This window comes from Phocoena phocoena, chromosome X, assembly GCF_963924675.1.
Source record: "Phocoena phocoena chromosome X, mPhoPho1.1, whole genome shotgun sequence".
NCBI classification, from domain to species: Eukaryota; Metazoa; Chordata; class Mammalia; order Artiodactyla; family Phocoenidae; genus Phocoena; species Phocoena phocoena.
In genome coordinates this window covers 42,847,180-42,866,142 of record NC_089240.1, presented here as the reverse complement: position 1 = coordinate 42,866,142, position 18,963 = coordinate 42,847,180, and the positions used below count along the sequence as shown (strand labels likewise).

At 53.3% G+C, this 18,963-nt stretch overlaps 1 protein-coding gene across 3 annotated transcripts; it reads right to left on the bottom strand.

Moving 5' to 3' along the window:
- Window positions 1-1,025: 1,025 nt before the first annotated feature.
- Window positions 1,026-6,969, bottom strand: CCDC120 (coiled-coil domain containing 120). Of its 3 annotated transcripts, XM_065900868.1 has the most exons (10): window positions 6,916-6,969; window positions 6,694-6,784; window positions 6,418-6,551; window positions 5,665-5,805; window positions 5,007-5,301; window positions 4,598-4,660; window positions 4,123-4,297; window positions 3,893-3,991; window positions 1,641-2,555; window positions 1,026-1,140 (listed from the first exon to the last, which is right to left on the bottom strand). In XM_065900868.1, exons 1-10 carry the CDS (start codon window positions 6,967-6,969, stop codon window positions 1,026-1,028), a joined length of 2,082 nt encoding a protein of 693 aa, XP_065756940.1. The 3 variants fall into 3 exon arrangements, with proteins under 3 accessions (XP_065756940.1, XP_065756941.1, XP_065756942.1); XM_065900869.1 differs by lacking the exon at window positions 6,916-6,969 and having other exon boundaries at window positions 6,730-6,742; XM_065900870.1 differs by lacking the exons at window positions 1,026-1,140; window positions 6,916-6,969 and having other exon boundaries at window positions 1,619-2,555; window positions 6,436-6,551; window positions 6,694-6,742.
- Between the last annotated feature and the right edge of the window lie 11,994 nt (window positions 6,970-18,963).

Here is an 18,963-nt window from a genome sequence, read left to right as displayed (position 1 = left end):
GAAATCCCCTTCCAGTGTGGGTAGTGTCTTGGGCCCAGATCCATTAGTACAAAAAGAAAAGTTTAACACTAGGTAAAGGGGGTAGGGGAACCCCCAGCTCCAGAAAGCCACAGACAGGTATCATAGAAAACACAGCTCGTGTGGATTTGTTTAAAAAGTGGTGGATGGAAGGAAAGCCAAGGAAGGTGTGACATAACCCGTGGCGAGACGTCACTTGAGGATTTCACTGGCATCTACCAGACGCCAGGTTCCACCACCGCCACATCCCAGGACACAACACACCCAATGGTTCTGCCCTTTGGTCCTCCTGCGGGGCCTCCTGATTGGGGATAGTCGGGGCAGAGGAGGCTGCCGCCAAAGGCTGGGTCGTCTCACTCTGTGGGCAGAGGCAGCGGGCACAGACAGGCAGACAGGGACTGGGGCGCCTTCAGGCACCCTGGGGGAGAGAAAATGAACACAAGCCCCCCCACCCAGACTTCAGTCCTTCCAAATGTGGGCAGAGACTTCATTCCTTCCAAATGTGGGCACCTCCCCAAGAAAAACTGCCCCAGTGGGGGGTGGCAGGGAGTTCTGTTCACACCGGAGTCTCCTGGCTGCCCCAAAGTGGGCCCGTTTTGTGGAGGGGGCTCCTGAATGCAACAGGCTGGTCATGGGGACAGGAATGAACCCAACCAGGACGAGATCACAGTTTCCTTTTTTATAAAACGTCTAGTGTTGAGGGAAGACAGTGAATACCTAGATCACAACTGTAAACAGAAATGGAGGAAGGGGCTTGGAGTTCCCATTACATCATCCCCTCTCCTCTCTTTTAAGCTGGCGGAGGGCCCCCAGTCCCCAGCACAGCGTGAGAGGAGACACAGGATGTCAGACACCTTCGTGGGCCCACGGGGAGCCAGGGGCCTTGGAAGATCACATTGGTGCCCCCCAGGACCGAGAGCAGCCACACCCCAGGGCTCAGCGAGGTCAGCTGTGTGCTCCCCAGACTGAAGTCATACCCAGGCCAACAAGGGGCATATGAGAAGGGGTCAGACCAGTGTCCCCGGGGTCTGGGGGTCAGAACCGGAGGACTGCTCCCCCTCTAGCGTCAGGTCACTTAAACGAGCGCTCAGCTCCGGGGGGTACAGGAAGTCCGCGTAGTATCTTTAGAAGGGGTAGCAGGAATCCGGAGGACAGGGTGGGAAGACAGAGGAGAGAGGAAAAGACGGACAAGACACAGAAAGAGAGAGGAAAAGAGGCTCGTTAAAGAGGTGGAGGCAGGCACAGGACAGCACCTTTAGGCTCGCAAGCGTGGGGCGTGGTGAAAAGAGGAAGAAAAAGGCAAGGGGCACAGGACGTCCCTTCCTCCCAGCACCCTAGTTTCAAGGCTCATTTTCAGCTGACATGCACTGGTTGTTCAAATATTAAAATTCTTGTATTAGCTTGGTGAAGAACTGCTGCTGCCAGGACCCAAGATACCCCTCCACCGAGATCCCACGGACTAATGCGAGTCAGGCAGGTCCCAGTGACCCCGGGCCAAGGCTGCAGCTACTTCTCTCGTGGTCCATGTCATTAGCTACCATGACTAGCTGGCTCCCTGGCCTGGACACCTTTGCCATCTGCCTCAAGAGACCCCTACCCATCAGTAAAAGCACCCCCCATACCTGCCGGAGACAGGGGGCGCCGTGAAACTCCTTGAGTGCGGGAGTGGCGCCTGGCTGGGGGCCCCATACAGCGCCTGGCCCACCTCATAGCAGCGGGCATGGAGGAAGGGCGGGTGCTGCGGGCCCATGTGGGGGAGCCCAGGCCGGCGCTGGGGCCCTGTGGCCAGTCCCGAATTCCGGATGTACCAGTCCCGCAGCCCCTCCAGGGCAAGGTTCTTGTGGCCGCTGCGCTCACCAGCTGGGGGGATACGGGCGGGTGGGGGCATCCACAGCAGAGGGTTGGGATGCACCTCTGGGCCCTCAGCGGCCTCCAGGGGCAGGCCACAGGGCTTGGTGCGGGTGGCACGGCTGTGGGGGTCCTTGCTGCGGAGGAGGGGGCTGCTGCCGTCAGCTGCATACACAGGTGGTGGGCCTGGGAGCATGGTGAGGAGCCCATCCCGGCGAGAGAGGGGTCCTGGGACCTCAGCTGTGGGCAGCAGCTCCCCCCAGCCTGTCCCGCCGCCACCGCGGGGCAGGCCCCGGTCCAGGGAGTAGTCCAAGAGGAAGTCCCCACACACAGGCGGGAGCCGGGGCACCCCGCGGGAGGCAGGGGCGGCTGAGCTGGGCCGGGCAGCCCGGGGAGGGTCTGGGGGGCCAGCCGTGCGAGAGGAGAAGGCAGGAGTTGGTTGGGGGCGCTCATATAGCACCTCACTGCTCTTGCAGGCTGGGGGACCAGTGGCAGGGGGAACCAGAGGTGCAGGCGGGGAGCCAGCTCCCCCACTAGCTGCCCGGTCCACCAGCAGGGCCTCGGAGCTATTGCTGCGGCGGGTGCGAGCTGCGAAGAGGGAGGCACGGTCGGAGACAGGGTCCGCCCGGGGGAAGCCCATCTGGGAGTCCTGGCTGCCGGACCACTGGCGAGAATGGAGGCCTTCAGGTCTGGGGGCACAGAGGTGGGGGTGATGGGAGAAGGGTCAGAAATATCAGGGAGATGGGATGAGTGCCCTCCCTATCCTGCCTCTCTCTGAGCCTTCACTTCCACACCTCCAAAATGGGCCCAGGATTAGAAGCTGTGTGTATAAAGGTGAAAGGTAGTGGCCTGTAAAGAGCAGCAGAGGTTCTGCCACAGACTGGGGAGCCGAGGGGTTAAAAATGTACGGGGGTGCCTGGGACTGTTAGCTCCGAGGGAGATGTAAGTGTGTGTAGGGCCCAAGAGGAAATGCTAGCAGGGGAGGGCGGAGGGCTCTTCCTAACACATCTGACCCCTCATTCCCTGCTAAGGTGCTTCTCAGGGCTCCCCGCCTCCTCTAACATGAGGGCCTAAACCTTAGGCCAGGAATTCAAGACCCTTCCTGAATCCTCTGTCCCATCATGTGTATGAACCACCCAAAACTATCATCCCAACAGCCACTATTCATAGAATGCAAGTGTCACAAGAATGGGGACTTTGTTTTGTTCACAGCCCGGAAAAAGTAGGCACTTAGTACATATTTGTTTAAGAAGTAGTAGAGTACCATGGTTAAAAGCATGGACTCTTGAGTCAAACTTGCCTGGGTTCAAATACCAGGTCTTCAGTTTACTAGCAAGTTACTTAACCTCTCTGTGTCTCAGTTTCGTCATCTCTAAAATGGGAATAATAATAGCACCTACCTCACAGGGATGTTGTGACAATTAAATGAGTTTGATACCAAGTAAAGCACTGATTCCTAGCAGATGGTAGGTACGCGGTACATGTTAACCAGAACTCATTTATGCCTACAGTATCTTCCACAGGCAGATATTATTATCCCCATTTCACAAATGAGGAGACAAAGATTCAGAGAAGGGAAATGACTTGCCCAAAATGCACAGAAAAGCTCATTCTCAAACTTTGGTGCTTCTGCCCCAGATCCCCACCCCCTTCTCCACCAAGACAACTCCTATTCACCTTTCAAAACCCAGCCTTTCTTTTCTTCTCTCTTTTTTTTTTTTTTGGTCAATTAAAAAATTTTTATTTATAATGTGATATTACACATATACACATGACATATTCCAAAAGATATTTTACCTATATTTCTTTATCATGCAATAGGGTGCATTATGAAAAAAAGTTCTGAAACAAAAATAAAATTCTTGCATTTTCATACAACCTACATAGAAGATCAGAATAAAACTGATAGACTCAAAGCCCAGTCTTTCATGTCCCACACCCTTTGTTAATGCTCTCCCCAACACGCCCAGTTAGAACTACCGGTTCCCTCCTCTGGTCTTCAATCTCACCCTCAGAGTCCACTTACTTGCAGAGCTGGGGGCCAGCACCCCGGGTGAGGACAGGGGTGGCAGGCACACTTCGCCCCTCAAAACTGGAGGCACTCCTGGGCAGCGAGCGTGTGGGGCTAGACAGAGACGAGCAGGCACAGGTGGGGGTCCAGGTTAGAGACTGTACCTAGCAGCAGGCCCTCCTGCCAGCCCAGGCTCAGCTCCCACTCCTGGCTCCTGGTGAAGGAGGGGAGGGGCTCACCCTCACCTGGTGGGGCTGGCCACAGAGTTCCGCCGGCTCTTCAGATCCCCATAAAGATCTGACGGGGGTGGTTTCCATGGGGTTCGCCGCTCAGGGCTGCCCCCAGATACTGCCCGCAGCTGGTCCCAGGCCTTTGGTGGTGAAGGGCGGTCAGCCAGAGGGAAGCAGCCACGGGGCTCCTCTGAGTGGAAGGGAGAAAGTGGGGGAGAATTCAATGGGAGGGTGCCTGAAGGGTTGTGGGCACAGCAAAGGGCAGGGGCTAGGGAGGTAGGGAGGGGCAGAGGGCTAAGCAGGTAGGACAGGCTGAGGAAGAGCTAAGGGATGAGGCAGGAACTGGGGCTGATGGGGTGGGGTGGGGGGACTGAAGCAAAGAAAATGGGGGCTCCATTGGAGGATGGGTCATGGCTAAAGAGGAGCTGAAGAGGGAGGGTGGGGGCTAAGCATCAAAAAATGGGCAGATTTGGGGGAGAGGGGTCCTCACCATTATCATGGCTGGCCCCAGACTCTGAGAGGGAGCTGCTCTCCGAGTGCAGGACTACGTCCTCTACAGATAAGAAGGGGAGACCCCGGCCTATCAATGCAAGGTCTGGGCACCATCCCCTTACACCACTGGGCCGTCTCCTCCCCATCCCGTACACTTCCCAAGCATCCACCTTTACCTAAATCCAAGACCACCAGAGGCTTGGTCCCTCACTTTCCTGATGCCTATTCCCAATGGCCCCACCCTTGCCCAGGAGCCAGTTTACACAATTCGTCTTACTCGTAGGGCCCCTTAAGTTCTACCTACCTCCCACTTTTCACTGGCTGCTCACCCACTCCACCTCTACCATGTCCCTTAGCCAATGCCCACCTTCCCGCTTTCATTGGTGGGGTGACAGGGCCTGGCTCACCTTGGCTGAGCTGAGCGAGGCGCGTGCCCAGGCAGACTCCCTGGGCAACGATAACTGCCCCAGTGGACAGCGGCAGGGGCTGGGGTGGCGGGATCCCCGGGAGACCCAGGTGGGCCCGGACGTCCCCGAGCTGCTCCTCCAGCTCATGCAGCCTCCGCAAAGCATCTGCCTGGACCTGGCGCCGACGTCGGCGCTGCTCGGCGCTGAGCTCAGGGGCCAAGGCCAGGCGGCGGGCAGCTGCCGCAATCTGCTGCTGCACTGACACTTCGCGCTCCAGGGCCTCGAGCGCCAGCTCCTGCGGGGCCTACCCGAGAGGGTGGGACAGGACCGAATGTTGGAAAGGGAAATGGCCAAGCACCAGGACCAAGTGGTGGCAGAGCCCAGCTACGCTGGAGGCGGGGCCTGCCCCTCCTGGGAGTGGCCTATTCTCCCTCTGGGGGCAGGGCCTCTGTGGATTAGGGCTGGGCCTCTTCATCTTCCTGGGGGTGAGAGGCCTATCCTGACAGGGACCAGCATCCTCTCTCAGACCTGGAACCCACCTCCCTCAAGCTCCTTCCCTCCTCACCTTAGCCTCTTCTTCCCCTGGCTGCAACCCGCTCTCGGCTTCCTCCGGGCTCCTGTCCCACCCCCATGTTGCTCTGCACGCCCATCTGCTCACCTTGGCAGGGCACAAGGAGTGGTGTGCTGGATTGGGGTGCGGTGGAGGGTAGGCGCGGGCTGCAGGCGGCCGCCGGCGGACCAACTGGGGCCGTTCACCAGGCTCCAGTGGGCACTCGGGTGGCAGCTGGCCAGTCAGCTCCTGGGCGGGGGCAGGGGTCAGAGACTACCAAGGGTTAGTTGGGGGGATGTGGCAAAGCAGTAACGACCCCCGAAGGTACAGAAGTCCTACTAGGAGCCCAGCCCTGCTCAGCACCCGTGCCTGTTATTTCTCTTCCTCCTCCCAATTCTCCACCAGGTGGGCACGGGAGGCAGGGAGACCTGCTCTGGAATACAGAATTTCATAGTTTTTATAAAGGTGACACCATCTGTACACTGCATATTATATGACATTCCATTCAGGGCCTGGGCTGCATGCTCTGAACTGCATTATTATTTCTGGCAAACGGTGTGGACATTCACGGCAAGGGGGGTAAATCGAAACTGTAAATCACCCCATGTCAGTTCAGGTCAGGTTTCACTGCCAAGTTTTGGAAATAACTTGTTTTGTTTTGTTTCTGAGGTTTTTTGGATTTCAAACTGTTGATAGGGGATGGTGGCAAAATATCACCATATTTTACTGATTCTCAGACATGCAAGCTGAGCTTTGGGGAATCTATACCTCGGACAAGTGGCTCAGCCATCACCACCGCAGTCTGCCTACCTCATGCCTGCTCCTCACCCCCCACCGACACCCTTAGGGTACGGCCCTCACCGCCTCCTGGAGACACACTTTTCGTAGCTCCTGAAGTTTCAGGCTCAGGGCCTCCTGCAGGGTCCGCTGACGGTCGAGCAGCCCCCGCAGACGCTCTGACTTCACCTGGGGGGCAGCCTCTCCAAACAGGGCAGCTGGACACAGAGGGAGCAAAGATCGGGGGGCAATCAGGGCAGCCTGTGGCAGCTGTGGGGCCAGGGACCAACCGTTCCCCAGTGGGCAGGTGGTGACTCAGAGCAGGGGAGGAGGCAGCAGGAGGGGGAACCAGATACTAACCTGAGGCACTGAAGGTGGGAGAGCTGATCAGCTGACCTTTGACTTCCATCCTGGCGTTGTCAAGAGGCTGTGGCTGATGGCTGGACAAGGCCTAGCAGTGATGCACGGGAGCCACTGAGGAAGCACATCCGGTGTGCACTGCCAACTTCCGCCTCTACCCAGGTTCCCACACGCCAGCTGGGAATAAGGGGTACCCTGACCCCGCCCAACTGCTTGGCCTGCCCTCTCAGAATCAGTGTCAATGTCAAGGCCCTGGTACCTTGGTTCCCTTCCCATTGAGTGGGAGCACAGCAAGTGGGGAGCTGGGCGGACTTACAATGCCTCCTCAGAGGCCCATGGGCCACAGTCAGGAGTCTTGCCTGGGAAGGGAGAATTAATGGTACAGATTCAGCCAACTACAAGAACAGGAGGCATTTATTAAGCACCTGGGTGCCTGGAACAGTTACGTTCTATGCCACATTTAATCTTCACAACCACCCTGTGATGGCCGTTCCGTGATTATTATTACCCCCATTTTAGAGATGAGGAGAGTAAGACACAAAGAGATGAAATAAGCTGCCCTTGGCTACAGATGCAGCCAGGCCCACCCCTCCGGTCCAACACTCCCCCTTACTAGAGGTGCCGAACCCCACCAATCCCTCATAAGCTCCCAGCCCATCAGGCCTCCAGGCCTTTGTGCAGGCTGCCGCTGCTGTCCGGAGTGCACTTTTCACCTCTCGCCACTCCAGCCCCTGGTTCTCTCTTACATTCTGGGGCTTCAGTGTCACTTCCAGAGGTGGGCCCCCACATTTTGTCCCCTCACAACTGCTGTCAAACAAGACGGTGCCTCCCTTGTACATTTAGGAGGACGGAAAATGTATCAGTATCTCTGGCACTCAGAACACTTCTGTGCACACATCAAGTGCTCAATGAAAGTCTGCTGGGTGAATAAAAGAATGACTGTGGTCTGTGGGTCGCTACTTGTCCCAACTCTATCCCGCGGCCCTGGTGTGGCAGGGAGAGCATTCACTTGGCCTCAGGACCCCTCCAGCCCCTCCCCACACGCCAGCCTGTCCTGCACCCGGCACAGGGAAGTCAGCCTGCTGGGACTGGGAGTGGCAGAGCCCACAGCTACAGATAACAAGCTGACTGCCTCCTGCCTCCTCCTCTGCCCCCAGACACCCTGGCTGACCATGGAGCCGGCCTTGGCTGGCTGCCAGCCCTGCCCTCATCCCTTCCTCTGGAGTTTGCTCCCTCTGTCCCACAGCCTGCTCAGTCCCCAGCTGGGCAGCCAGGTGACATCACCTCCCACCACCTGGCCTGACCTCAGTGGCAGGCGATTGGGAGGACCTCATGAGGCCAGAGAAGTCCCATCCCCACCTGCCCCGCACTTTGTCGTGACATGGTGGCCAGGTGTGAAGACCCAGGCAGCCACGGAGGGATGGGTTCAAGCCCCTTCCCCATCTATGCATTGGGGGTGTGGCCAAGCTGCTAATAGGGTGCCACCAGCTTATCAGCAGTCCTCCCACCCACCCCATGGGGTCTGTGCCCCTCCCACAAAGCAGGGGTTCCTTGTCCTCAACAGCAGGGGCGGGGTCAGTCCCTAAAGCCTTTTTGCACATCCAGGCAGCAGCATGTGCTCTGCAGAGGTGCTCACATGCCCTCACCACCCCCCTCCAAGGTCTGACATTGGCGGCACGGCAGGCTTTCCTTGAGGTCCCAGCTTAGCCTCCTCTGCCCCTCAGCTCCCGGGGTTCCTTCTTCCCCAGCCCCCATTTGGGTTTGAGGAACTCTAAACCTTCCTCCACCTCAACAGGAACCTCAACTCCTCCCCAGTGGGCCCGTTCACCAGGATTGGTCCCACATCCCATACTGGGATGCCTCGAGCCTTCCTTCCCTGGGAGCTCGTGGCATCCTGGAAGTCCGCATGGGGTACAGGCAGGAACACCGACTCCACCCTGTCAGCCTGACCTCGGGGACATAGCTAGGGCCTGAGTCATGGGGTCATCGGGCAGGGTCCACGCTCCACACCCCCAACACGCTCACACCTGCTCCCAAGCCTCTGCCTCTGCTCACCTACCCTCTGCATATTGGCCTGGGGTCCTGGGACTGCCTGGTTCCCACCCAAAGATGGTGAGAAAGGGGAATCCCAGCAGTCCCCTCCCCAACACACCCCCACACCAGCCCCTGGGTCTCCCTACTAGTGACCCTGTGTCCCTGTCCCGTCCCAGGATGGGCTGCAGCAAGATAGCTGCAGAGGGCACCCCCCACACCCAGAGGCGGGCCCAGCAGGTTTTTCAGGTCTGCCCTTCTGACACCACAGCCGAGAAAGAAATTCCTGGCTGTAATGACTGTTTACAAGTAAGACACCTCACCTGGGTGGCACCCCAACACCTCAGTGGGACCCCCATTTCCACATCCCGCCACCTTCGGAGCAAATACAAACTCCCAGTGTCTGGGACTGTTCCCCACACCGCCCCAGAGGTCCTCCCCTACTGCCCTCACTCTACGGGAACAGTGTGGAGGACCAGGCAGGTGCTGGGAAGTAGTTTCTCAACAGCCCAGTCTGGGCTTTCCTAGAGGGCTAGGCCCCAGGTTGAAGGAGGGCAGAGGCTACCCCTGCAGGGGAGGAAGGGGGAGAGGAAGTAGCGGGGAGTAGAGAAGGGGGACGCTGGCTTCTCTTCTCCCCCATCCCTTCCCCTCGTCCACTTCCGGCAAGGAATCAGCTTCATGCCAGGAAAGGAAATTGGACATTTTAGGCTTCGCCCCTCTAGCCAGGCCCTCCTTCCTCGCTGTGCCTCTCACATAGACCTGGCTCTCTCCCGCAGGGAACTTCAGCACACCCTGTGCCCTTCTCCCCCCACCCCTCGCCCCTGGGCCCATTGTTCCCAGGTGCTCACCAATGCCAGAGCAGAGAGGTGCTGTGGAGTGGCCTCAGGTACCTCAAAAAAAATAGTTGTATCGACCAGGCCCTGCTCCGGCTGGTAGTGGCAATAAGTGGGTGAGCGCAGTGGCGGATGCCTAGGCCGCCTCCCACTAGGCAATGGCCCAGCCTACCTGGCCAGGGACTGGGCCGGCCCATACCTTTTAACCCTTGCCTGCCTGACACCAGGGCTCCGGCCACCCTTAGGAGCTGTCTTGGAGCCAAGTCCCCTCAGGGTGTCCAGCACGGCCAAGAAGAGAACCTGGACCTCCCCCCTCACCCCATACACCTAACAGAGGACTGAGGAAGAAGGGCTAAAGGTCGTGGGAGTGGCGACTGCCTCTGGTGCTGTCCAAGTACCCAGATCAGACCCTGCCCACCCTAGGGTACTACCTGGGAGCCAAGGGATGGAGGGCTGGGGAGTTGTAAGCACAGGAGAGGACTTGGGGTACCTCGGGTATGCGTCTCTTGGCAGCACTCCACGCTCCTGACACCCCTACCCTTTCCTCCCAGGGCAAGGCAGGGGTAGGAGAAGGTCTTAGGGCAATTCCCACCCTCACTGGGGTAATAGTTTCCCAAGTTGGGACAGACAAGGTCCACTTTTCTAAGGAGAGACCATGTCTCAAGACCCTACCACCTTCTGCAGCTTCAGAAGAAATCATCCTAGCAAATGGAAGAAACACACTGGTGGTTTAACCCCTCCTGACCCCTACAAACCTGGGAGGATGGCACAGACCCAGCTCCTCATAGCCAGCTTGGAGAGATGAAATCTGGGGCTCGCAGAAGTGAAGAGGCCCGATTCTGATCACAGAGTCATGAGAGCAGGTAGAATCAGAACTCAGGGGGCTGGGTCCTGGGTTGCAAGTTGACAGAGGCAACTCCTGCACGGGAGGAGGAGTGGGAAACGGGGCTCATGCTTCTTCACATCCAGGCTGGGTCTCCCCAGTTCCTCCCCCGACCTCCTGGGGCATTTCTGGTCAGGAGTCAAGGAAATGGAGGGCTCTGAGTCTCTGCGATGTACTGTTTCCCTCACACCACCACCTGGGCTTTGGGCCTGCCCCGGCACACACCACACATCTTGAGCTCCATTTGGGACCATCTGCTCTGTGACCTCAGGGCCCAAGCCCAACCCGGGCCCCGACAGCAGTCCACGCCAAGATGTGATAGAGCAGAGTGAGGAAAGCTCCCTCTCCAATTGGCAGGTGGGCCAAGCCTGGAGAGGAACTTGCTCTGTATCAGCAATGCCCAGTGTACCCCAGTGTACGTGTTACTGAGGCTTCCCGCCACCCTGCCCACCTTTCTTCCTGGGTGTGAGATTTCCGGCACGGGACCCAAAGGCCCCTTTCATCACCCCCCTTCTCCTTCCCTTCACTGCCTGGGGCTGATGGAGGCAGCAGCCACAAGGTGGGCAGCTGGGTGTTGGTGGGGAGTGTCCTCTCAGCCATGGCCTCTCCCACCTCTTGTGGGACACCAAGGAGGCTGGGAAGGGGGATGTTTATAAAATCAGAGCTGAATTCCCTGGTGGTCAAGTGGTTAGAACTCTGCACTTCCACTGCAGGGGGCACGGGTTCGATCCCTGGTCGGGGGACTAAGATCCTGCAAGCCGTGTGGCACGGCCAAAAAAAAAAAAATCAGAGCCGAGAGGGACAAGTGTATCTGGCCAGCAATGCAGATTGAGTCTCAAGGCTTAGATTTCTGCATTTGGAAACGGTGCTAACAGAGCCAACGGAGGCCAAAGTAACTTTGGAAGACATTTCAAAGTGCAAGAAAACTCATACCACATCATTAACAACTGTTAATAACTACAATAATAAACTCGGGCAGAGGTGGGCTGGGGTGAGAATAAGGAGGGAAGAGCAGGTAACTGGGTCTCTTGGGCCAGGCAAGGCGGAGTCACCCACACACATCATTGCCCTGGTCCACAGCTTTTAACAGTCTGGAAGACAACCACCTCTAAGCCCCACCCCAGCGGGGACCTGAGCCTCCTGTGGCCTCCCATAGGGCTAGCAAGTGGTGGGTCTGAGATTCAACCCAGCTCTGCCACTTCCCGGCTGTGTGACTGCTTGAACAAGTCACTCAACTTCTCTGTGCCTCAATGTCTTCATCTGTAAAACAGGGGTGCTGACAGCAGTATAAAACTCACAGGGGGGTTGGGAGCATGACAGGAGCTAAGACATTCAAAGATTGCTTAGGACAGTGCCTGGCCCACGGTAAGTGCTCAATAGGTATATGTAATATGTCACACATAATTACAAGTATTCCTCCCAGTCCGAACTCAGGAATCAAACACGCACACACACACACACACACACACACACACACACACACACACACACACACACACACTTTGAGACACAGCTGGTATCCCTCAGCCTCGAAACCCTCCCCACTTGCCGCCCAGATATAGAACCCTCCTTACTTGCCAAACCAGACATATTTGAAACAGAGCTGTTTTCCCTCATTATCCAACCTCTCCCTCCTCAACATCAAAAATGCAGGAACCAAATATATTCAGAAAAATTGTCTGAACTCTCACTATCCAAATACAGGAACTGAATGGATTTGGATACATTTTTGAGATAGGACTGGTATCCCTCACTCTCTGAGCTTTCCTTACTCACCAGGCAAAATAGAGGAACCAAATACATTTATAAAATGCGGTACCCTTACTATCCCAACTCTTGCCACTGGAGCACAGGAAAATGAACAGATTTGAATACATTTCTGAGTTAGAGCCATTACCCCTCGTTATCTGAATTCTCCCTACATTTCTCACTCTGCAAAATGCAGAAACAAAATAACTTCAGATAACTTAATATCTTTCACTGTCTGAACTATCCAAACTCTCCCTCTCAGAACTTGTGTACCAAATATACTGGGACAGTGAGGGATGTGTGTGCTGTTATTAATAGGTTTGGATACCTGTTTTGGATAAATGAAACAGGTCTGATATTTCATTATTCAAACTCTCACTATTCTCTGTGAGAAATACGGTAATAAAACATAATTGAATGACATGTTACTTCCTATTCAAATTTTCCCTGTCTGTCCTCAAAATCAAGGTGATTCAGACAGTAAGAGAACTTCTTATTTTTCTTGTTGTTGTTATTGTCACTACTGGATGGGCCTGATTCTAACAGAGGCCCCCCAATACACACAGACCTGCCCACAGAGGTAGGATGGACTCAGCATCAAGATTTGTACTGCTCACTGCTGACAGGAGGAGGATAAACTCCTGCCCCCATCCTACCCCTACCAAGCCCTGAAGCCTCTGGCCTAGGACGGACTTTTTTCCAGGCCAGGAAAGCAGGGATCACTGCACCTGGGATCAAGACCAGGAGACGGAGGTAACGTGATCTAGAAGACTCACACATACCCCTGAGTCCCCCACCCCTACATGGGGCAGCCCCCAACCTAGCAAGGCTGGAAACATGACCCAGACCTCAAAGACTCCCAGAGAGTCATTGAATAATTTAGGGTGTTCTTTCACACGTGGAGAGAGTAGGGGGCACAGGAAGAGTTCCATGCCCTCCTGGGGCAGGGAGAGAAATGCAAGCTCTGTGTGAGATCACTGGGTGGGGGAAATCACATGCTAAGAGAAGCATTTGGGATGAATTTCAGAGATAATAGGTACAGTGGAACCTCCAAGTTCATGGCCAGGGTATAATGGAACCCCTGTCCTTCTGGGCTCAGAGGAGATGGAAAGTGGGTGTTACGAAGGAGGTAGATCTGAACAGCGTGGAGGGGCATGGGAAGGGGCAAAACAGGGGCCTGGGGTTGGGGCAGAATGAAGACTCAGGACAGGAAGGGGTATAAGGGACAAAACAGAATCAGAGTTGTAGGATGGAGGTCAAAAGATAAGACAGAGAAGAATCCAGGACACTGGCCTGGGGCTAGGATGGACAAAGGCCAGAGAAAAAGTAGGGGACAGTAGGGGACAAAAGAGGAGGGCAGGGATCAGGATCAGTATAAAACGGTAGTCAGAAGACATGATGGGGGACAGGCCAAGACAGCGGTTCAAGGAAGAGGATAGGGAAAAGAGCAGGTTCAGGGTGGAGGTAAGGAACAGGAAAAGACCACGACAGAATGAGGATAGGAACGAGGACAGTGATGGGCCAAGAGAAGACAAGGGAAAACAGCATAGGTTTGGGGGCAGGGACATGGCAGGAGGCAAGAGGGACAGTCTAAAGGTGGTGGGCCAGGATGGAGTTCAGGAGACAGGAGGGGGACCCGGGGGATCGTACTGGGTGGGGAGAAAGTACATAAGTCAGAGGTCAGGAATTGGGACAGACCTGGATCAGACTGGGGTTAGGGGTACAGGACATGACTGGAAGGAGTTCAGGGACTGGACAAGAGAATAGGCAGGTCAAGCATCAGGACAGAAACTGGGGAGATCAAGACAAGGCACGATGAGCTTCAGAGATGGAACAGGGTCAGGCAAGGATCTGGGGTCAGGTCAAGGATGCTGAGAACATAACTGGATGGGGTTTGGGGTCAGGACTGGATTTAGAGGTACAAAACAGGGGTTGAGGATCACACCAGGCCAAAATATGGTTAGGTCAGGGGTCAGACCAGAGCTCCTGGGGCCAAGACTGGCCGGGGTTCGAGGTTAAAAAAAGATGTAGCCAGGTAAGGCAGGGGTCGAGGGGGAGACCACGGGGTCAGAGGTCGGGGGTGCACGAGCAGGTACATCCCAGGTCAGTGTTTCCGGGCCTTCACCCCGCCGTCTCCTCCCTTCCAACCCCAAGCGGGCGTTACTCACCGAGGGTCCTCGCCCCGCGGCGTAGGCGGGGTCGGTGCAGGCCTGAAAGAGTGGTGGGAGCGCCCCTCCCTCGCTGCCCCCAGCTCGTTCCCGGGCTCGTGCCTACTACCCTTCCGCGCCCTGCCTGTGGGCCGCGTTCGGCCGTGCGACTATTAACCCTGGGGGCCAGACGGGGGGCGCGGGGAGGGTGGGAGGGTAGCAGCCGCTCGGCCGAGGGCAGTGGACCCCGGCCCCCCACCTTCAACTCAGGTCTGTCCGCTCCCAGCGGCACCGCCACCCCCGCCGCTGAGCGCGAGCCTGGAGGGGCGGGGTGGGGGGGGAGAGACAGGGGGCGGGGCGCGAGACCACAGCAGCGGCGGAGACCAAGTGCGCAGGCGCCAGTTCGGATCTTCTTTTTTTGTTTTTTTTTTTTTCCTTTTCTTTTTTTCTTTTTTTTTTTTTTTCCCTGCCCTGGGAGCGCCAAGAGCGAACCAGTTCGGAGCGCTTGCGCACACGCTTTCTCGAGGGCCGTGGAGCTGTCCCCTACCGAGGCCACGCCCCCTCAGTGATCAGACTAGCGCCCCTCACCCCAATTCACCCCGCAATGAGCACCCAAGAATTACCCACAGACTGCCTTCTATCAGCCACCACCACACTTCTAAATTCCCCCAACTACCCTCCGGTGCCCCAAATGCTCTCCAAACCACACTCCATCATCTCCCAAATTGTATCCCCAAACTATCGTCCATTGATCCCAAAGCAGTACCCCCAATCTGCCTTCCTTGGACACCCAAAATGTACAAATAAGCTACTCTCCAATACCCCCAAGTTGTTCCCCCAAACCATCTACAATCAGCCCTGAAACTGTTAACCTCCGAAGATCACTTCCAAATCACCCTCCCTCTACCCCCAATATGCACCCAAAACACCCTCCATGACCCTAAACCACTCTCCATGTACCGTCCTAACCATACTCTATTGATCCCCAAATGGCACTAAAGAGCCCTCAACACCACCCCAAACATTCTCAACTACCTTTGGAGTGGCCCCCACCTGCACGCCAGATCAATTCCAACAGTCACGTGCTCTAACTCCAAACCATGGTCCATGAACTCCCACCACCACCACCACCACCACCACCAAACCTTCCACTGACCAACCCCACTCCTGGCAAAACTCCCATGACCTCCCAACTACTCAAGGTGGATCCCCCAGCCGCACTTCAAACTACCCTCCAACACCCTCTCCACCTCCAAACCACATTCCACTGATCCAAACTCCAACCCCGAAGTTGAGGGACTCTCCAAAAGTCCTCAACAAACCTCCATAACCACTAACTTTCTGTAGTTACCCAACTGAACCTCCAAATCATACTCCAGTGACCCCAAATGTGTCCCTCAAGCCTTCCAATGACTCTTATCCACACCCTAATTCATTCTTCAGTGACTCTAATATATTACAAAGCATCCTCAAACAATCTTTTTTTTTGCAGTTATTACATTTTTCTTTATTGTGGTAAAATATCTACAACATAAAATTTACCGTTTTAACCATTTTTAAGGGTACAGTTCAGTGGCATTAAGTACATTCACATTGTTGTGACAATGATCTTTTCTTAAAACAACTTAATTGAGGTATAATTTGCGTATCATAAATGTCACTCATTTTAAGCATGCAATTCAATTCAATTATTTTAGTAAGTTACCAAAGTGTGCAGCAATCACCACAATCCAGTTTTAGAGCATTTTCATTATCCCTATAAGATCCCTCATGCCCAAATACCTTTTTTTTGTTGTTGGTTTTGGTTTTGGTTTGTTTGTTTGTTTTTGTTGTTGTTGTTGTTGTTTCTGGCGGTACGAGGGCCTCTCACTGTTGTGGCCTCTCCCATTGCAGAGCATAGGCTCCGAACGCACAGGCTCAGCGGCCATAGCTCACGGGCCCAGCCGCTCTGCGGCATGTGGGATGCTCCCGGACCGGGGCACGAACCCGCGTCCCCTGCATCGGCAGGCAGACTCTCAAACACTGCGCCACCAGGGAAGCCCCCAAATACCTTTTTTAAATTAATTAATTTGGTTGCATCGGGTCTTAGTTGCGGCACCAAATACATTTAATCTCTGTTCCCCTTTCCTCAACATAATAAAGGCCATATATGACAAGCTCACAGCCAACACCATCCTCAATGGTGAAAAACTGAAAGCATTTCCACTAAGATCAGGAACAAGACAAGGTTGCCCACTCTCGCCACTGTTATTCAACATAGTTTTGGAAGTTTTAGCCACAGCAATCAGAGAAGAAAAGGAAATAAAAGGAATCCAAATCGGAAAAGAAGAAGTAAAGCTGTCACTGTTTGCAGATGACATGATACTATACATAGAGAATACTAAAGATGCTACCAGAAAACTACTAGAGCTAATCAATGAATTTGGTAAAGTAGCAGGATACAAAATTAATGCACAGAAATCTCTGGCATTCCTATATACTAATGATGAAAAAGCTGAAAGTGAAATAAAGAAAGCACTCCCATTTACCATTGCAACAAAAAGAATAAAATATCTAGGAATAAACCTACCTAAGGAGACAAAAGACGTGTATGCAGAAAATTATAAGACACTGATGAAAGAAATTGAAGATGATACAAATAGATGGAGAGATATACCATGTTCTTGGATTGGAAGAATCAACATTGTGAAAATGACTCTACTACCCAAAGCAATCTATAGATTCAATGCAATCCCTATCAAACTACCACTGGCATTTTTCACAGAACTAGAACAAAAAATTTCACAATTTGTATGGAAACACAAAAGACCCCGAATAGCCAAAGCAATCTTGAGAACGAAAAAAGGAGCTGGAGGAATCAGGCTCCCTGACTTCAGACTAAACTACAAAGCTACAGTAATCAAGACAGTATGGTACTGGCAGAAAAACAGAAAGATAGATCAATGGAACAGGATAGAAAGCCCAGAGATAAACCCACGCACATATGGACACCTTATCTTTGATAAAGGTGGCAGGAATGTACAGTGGAGAAAGGACAGCCTCTTCAATAAGTGGTGCTGGGAAAACTGGACAGGTACATGTAAAAGTATGAGATTAGATCACTCCCTAACACCATACACAAAAATAAGCTCAAAATGGATTAAAGACCTAAATGTAAAGCCAGAAACTATCAAACTCTTAGAGGAAAACATAGGCAGAACACTCTATGACATAAATCACAGCAAGATCCTTTCTGACCCACCTCCTAGAGTAATGGAAATAAAAACAAAAATAAACAAATGGGACCTAATTAAACTTCAAAGCTTTTGCACAGCAAAGGAAACCATAAACAAGACCAAAAGACAACCCTCAGAATGGGAGAAAATATTTGCAAATGAAGCAACTGACAAAGGATTAATCTCCAAAATTTACAAGCAGCTCATGCAGCTCAATAACAAAAAAACAAACAACCCAATCCAAAAATGGGCAGAAGACCTAAATAGACATTTCTCCAAAGAAGATATACAGACTGCCAACAAACACATGAAAGAATGCTCAACATCATTAATCATTAGAGAAATGCAAATCAAAACTACAATGAGATATCATCTCACACCAGTCAGAATGGCCATCATCAAAAAATCTAGAAACAGTAAATGCTGGAGAGGGTGTGGAGTAAAGGGAACACTCTTGCACTGCTGGTGGGAATGTGAATTGGTTCAGCCACTATGGAGAACAGTATGGAGGTTCCTTAAAAAACTACAAATAGAACTACCATATGACCCAGCAATCCCACTACTGGGCATATACCCTGAGAAAACCAAAATTCAAAAAGAGTTATGTACCAAAATGTTCATTGCAGCTCTATTTACAATAGCCCGGAGATGGAAACAACCTAAGTACCCATCATCGGATGAATGGATAAAGAAGATGTGGCACATACATACAATGGAATATTACTCAGCCATAAAAAGAAACGAAATTGAGCTATTTGTAATGAGGTGGATAGACCTAGAGTCTGTCATACAGAGTGAAGTAAGTCAGAAAGAAAAAGACAAATACTGTATGCTAACACATATATATGGAATTTTTTAAAAAATGTCATGAAGAACCTAGAGGTAAGACAGGAATAAAGATGCAGACCTACTGGAGAACGGACTTGAGGATATGGGGAGGGGGAAGGGTGAGCTGTGACAGGGCGAGAGAGAGTCATGGACATATACACACTAACAAACGTAGTAAGGTAGATAGCTAGTGGGAAGCAGCCGCATGGCACAGGGATATTGGCTCGGTGCTTTGTGACCACCTGGAGGGGTTGGATAGTGGGTGTGGGATAGGGAGGGTGGGAGGGAGGGAGATGCAAGAGGGAAGACATATGGGAACATATGTATATGTATAACTGATTCACTTTGTTATAAAGCAGAAACTAACACACCATTGTAAAGCAATTATACCCCAATAAAGATGTTAAAAAAAGAAACAAAAAATCTCTGTTCCCATTCCCACTCCCAGGCAACTGCTAATCTACTTTCTGTCTCTATAGATTTGCCTTTTAAATCCAATATGTGGATTTTTGGTATTTGGCTTCTTTCACTTAGCATAATGTTTTTGAGGTTCAGTCATGTTGTAGCATGTATCAGCAGTTTGT

Coding starts and splice junctions, on each gene's coding strand:
- CCDC120 (XM_065900868.1), bottom strand. CDS start 6,969: ATGGGAAGGGAACCAAGGTACCAGGGCCTTGACATTGACACTGATTCT. Junction 4,661..5,006: donor CCTCGCTCAGCTCAGCCAAG/GTGAGCCAGGCC, acceptor TCTTATCTGTAG/AGGACGTAGTCCTGCACTCG. Junction 1,141..1,640: donor GCGCCCCCTGTCTCCGGCAG/GTATGGGGGGTG, acceptor CCCCTTCTAAAG/ATACTACGCGGACTTCCTGT.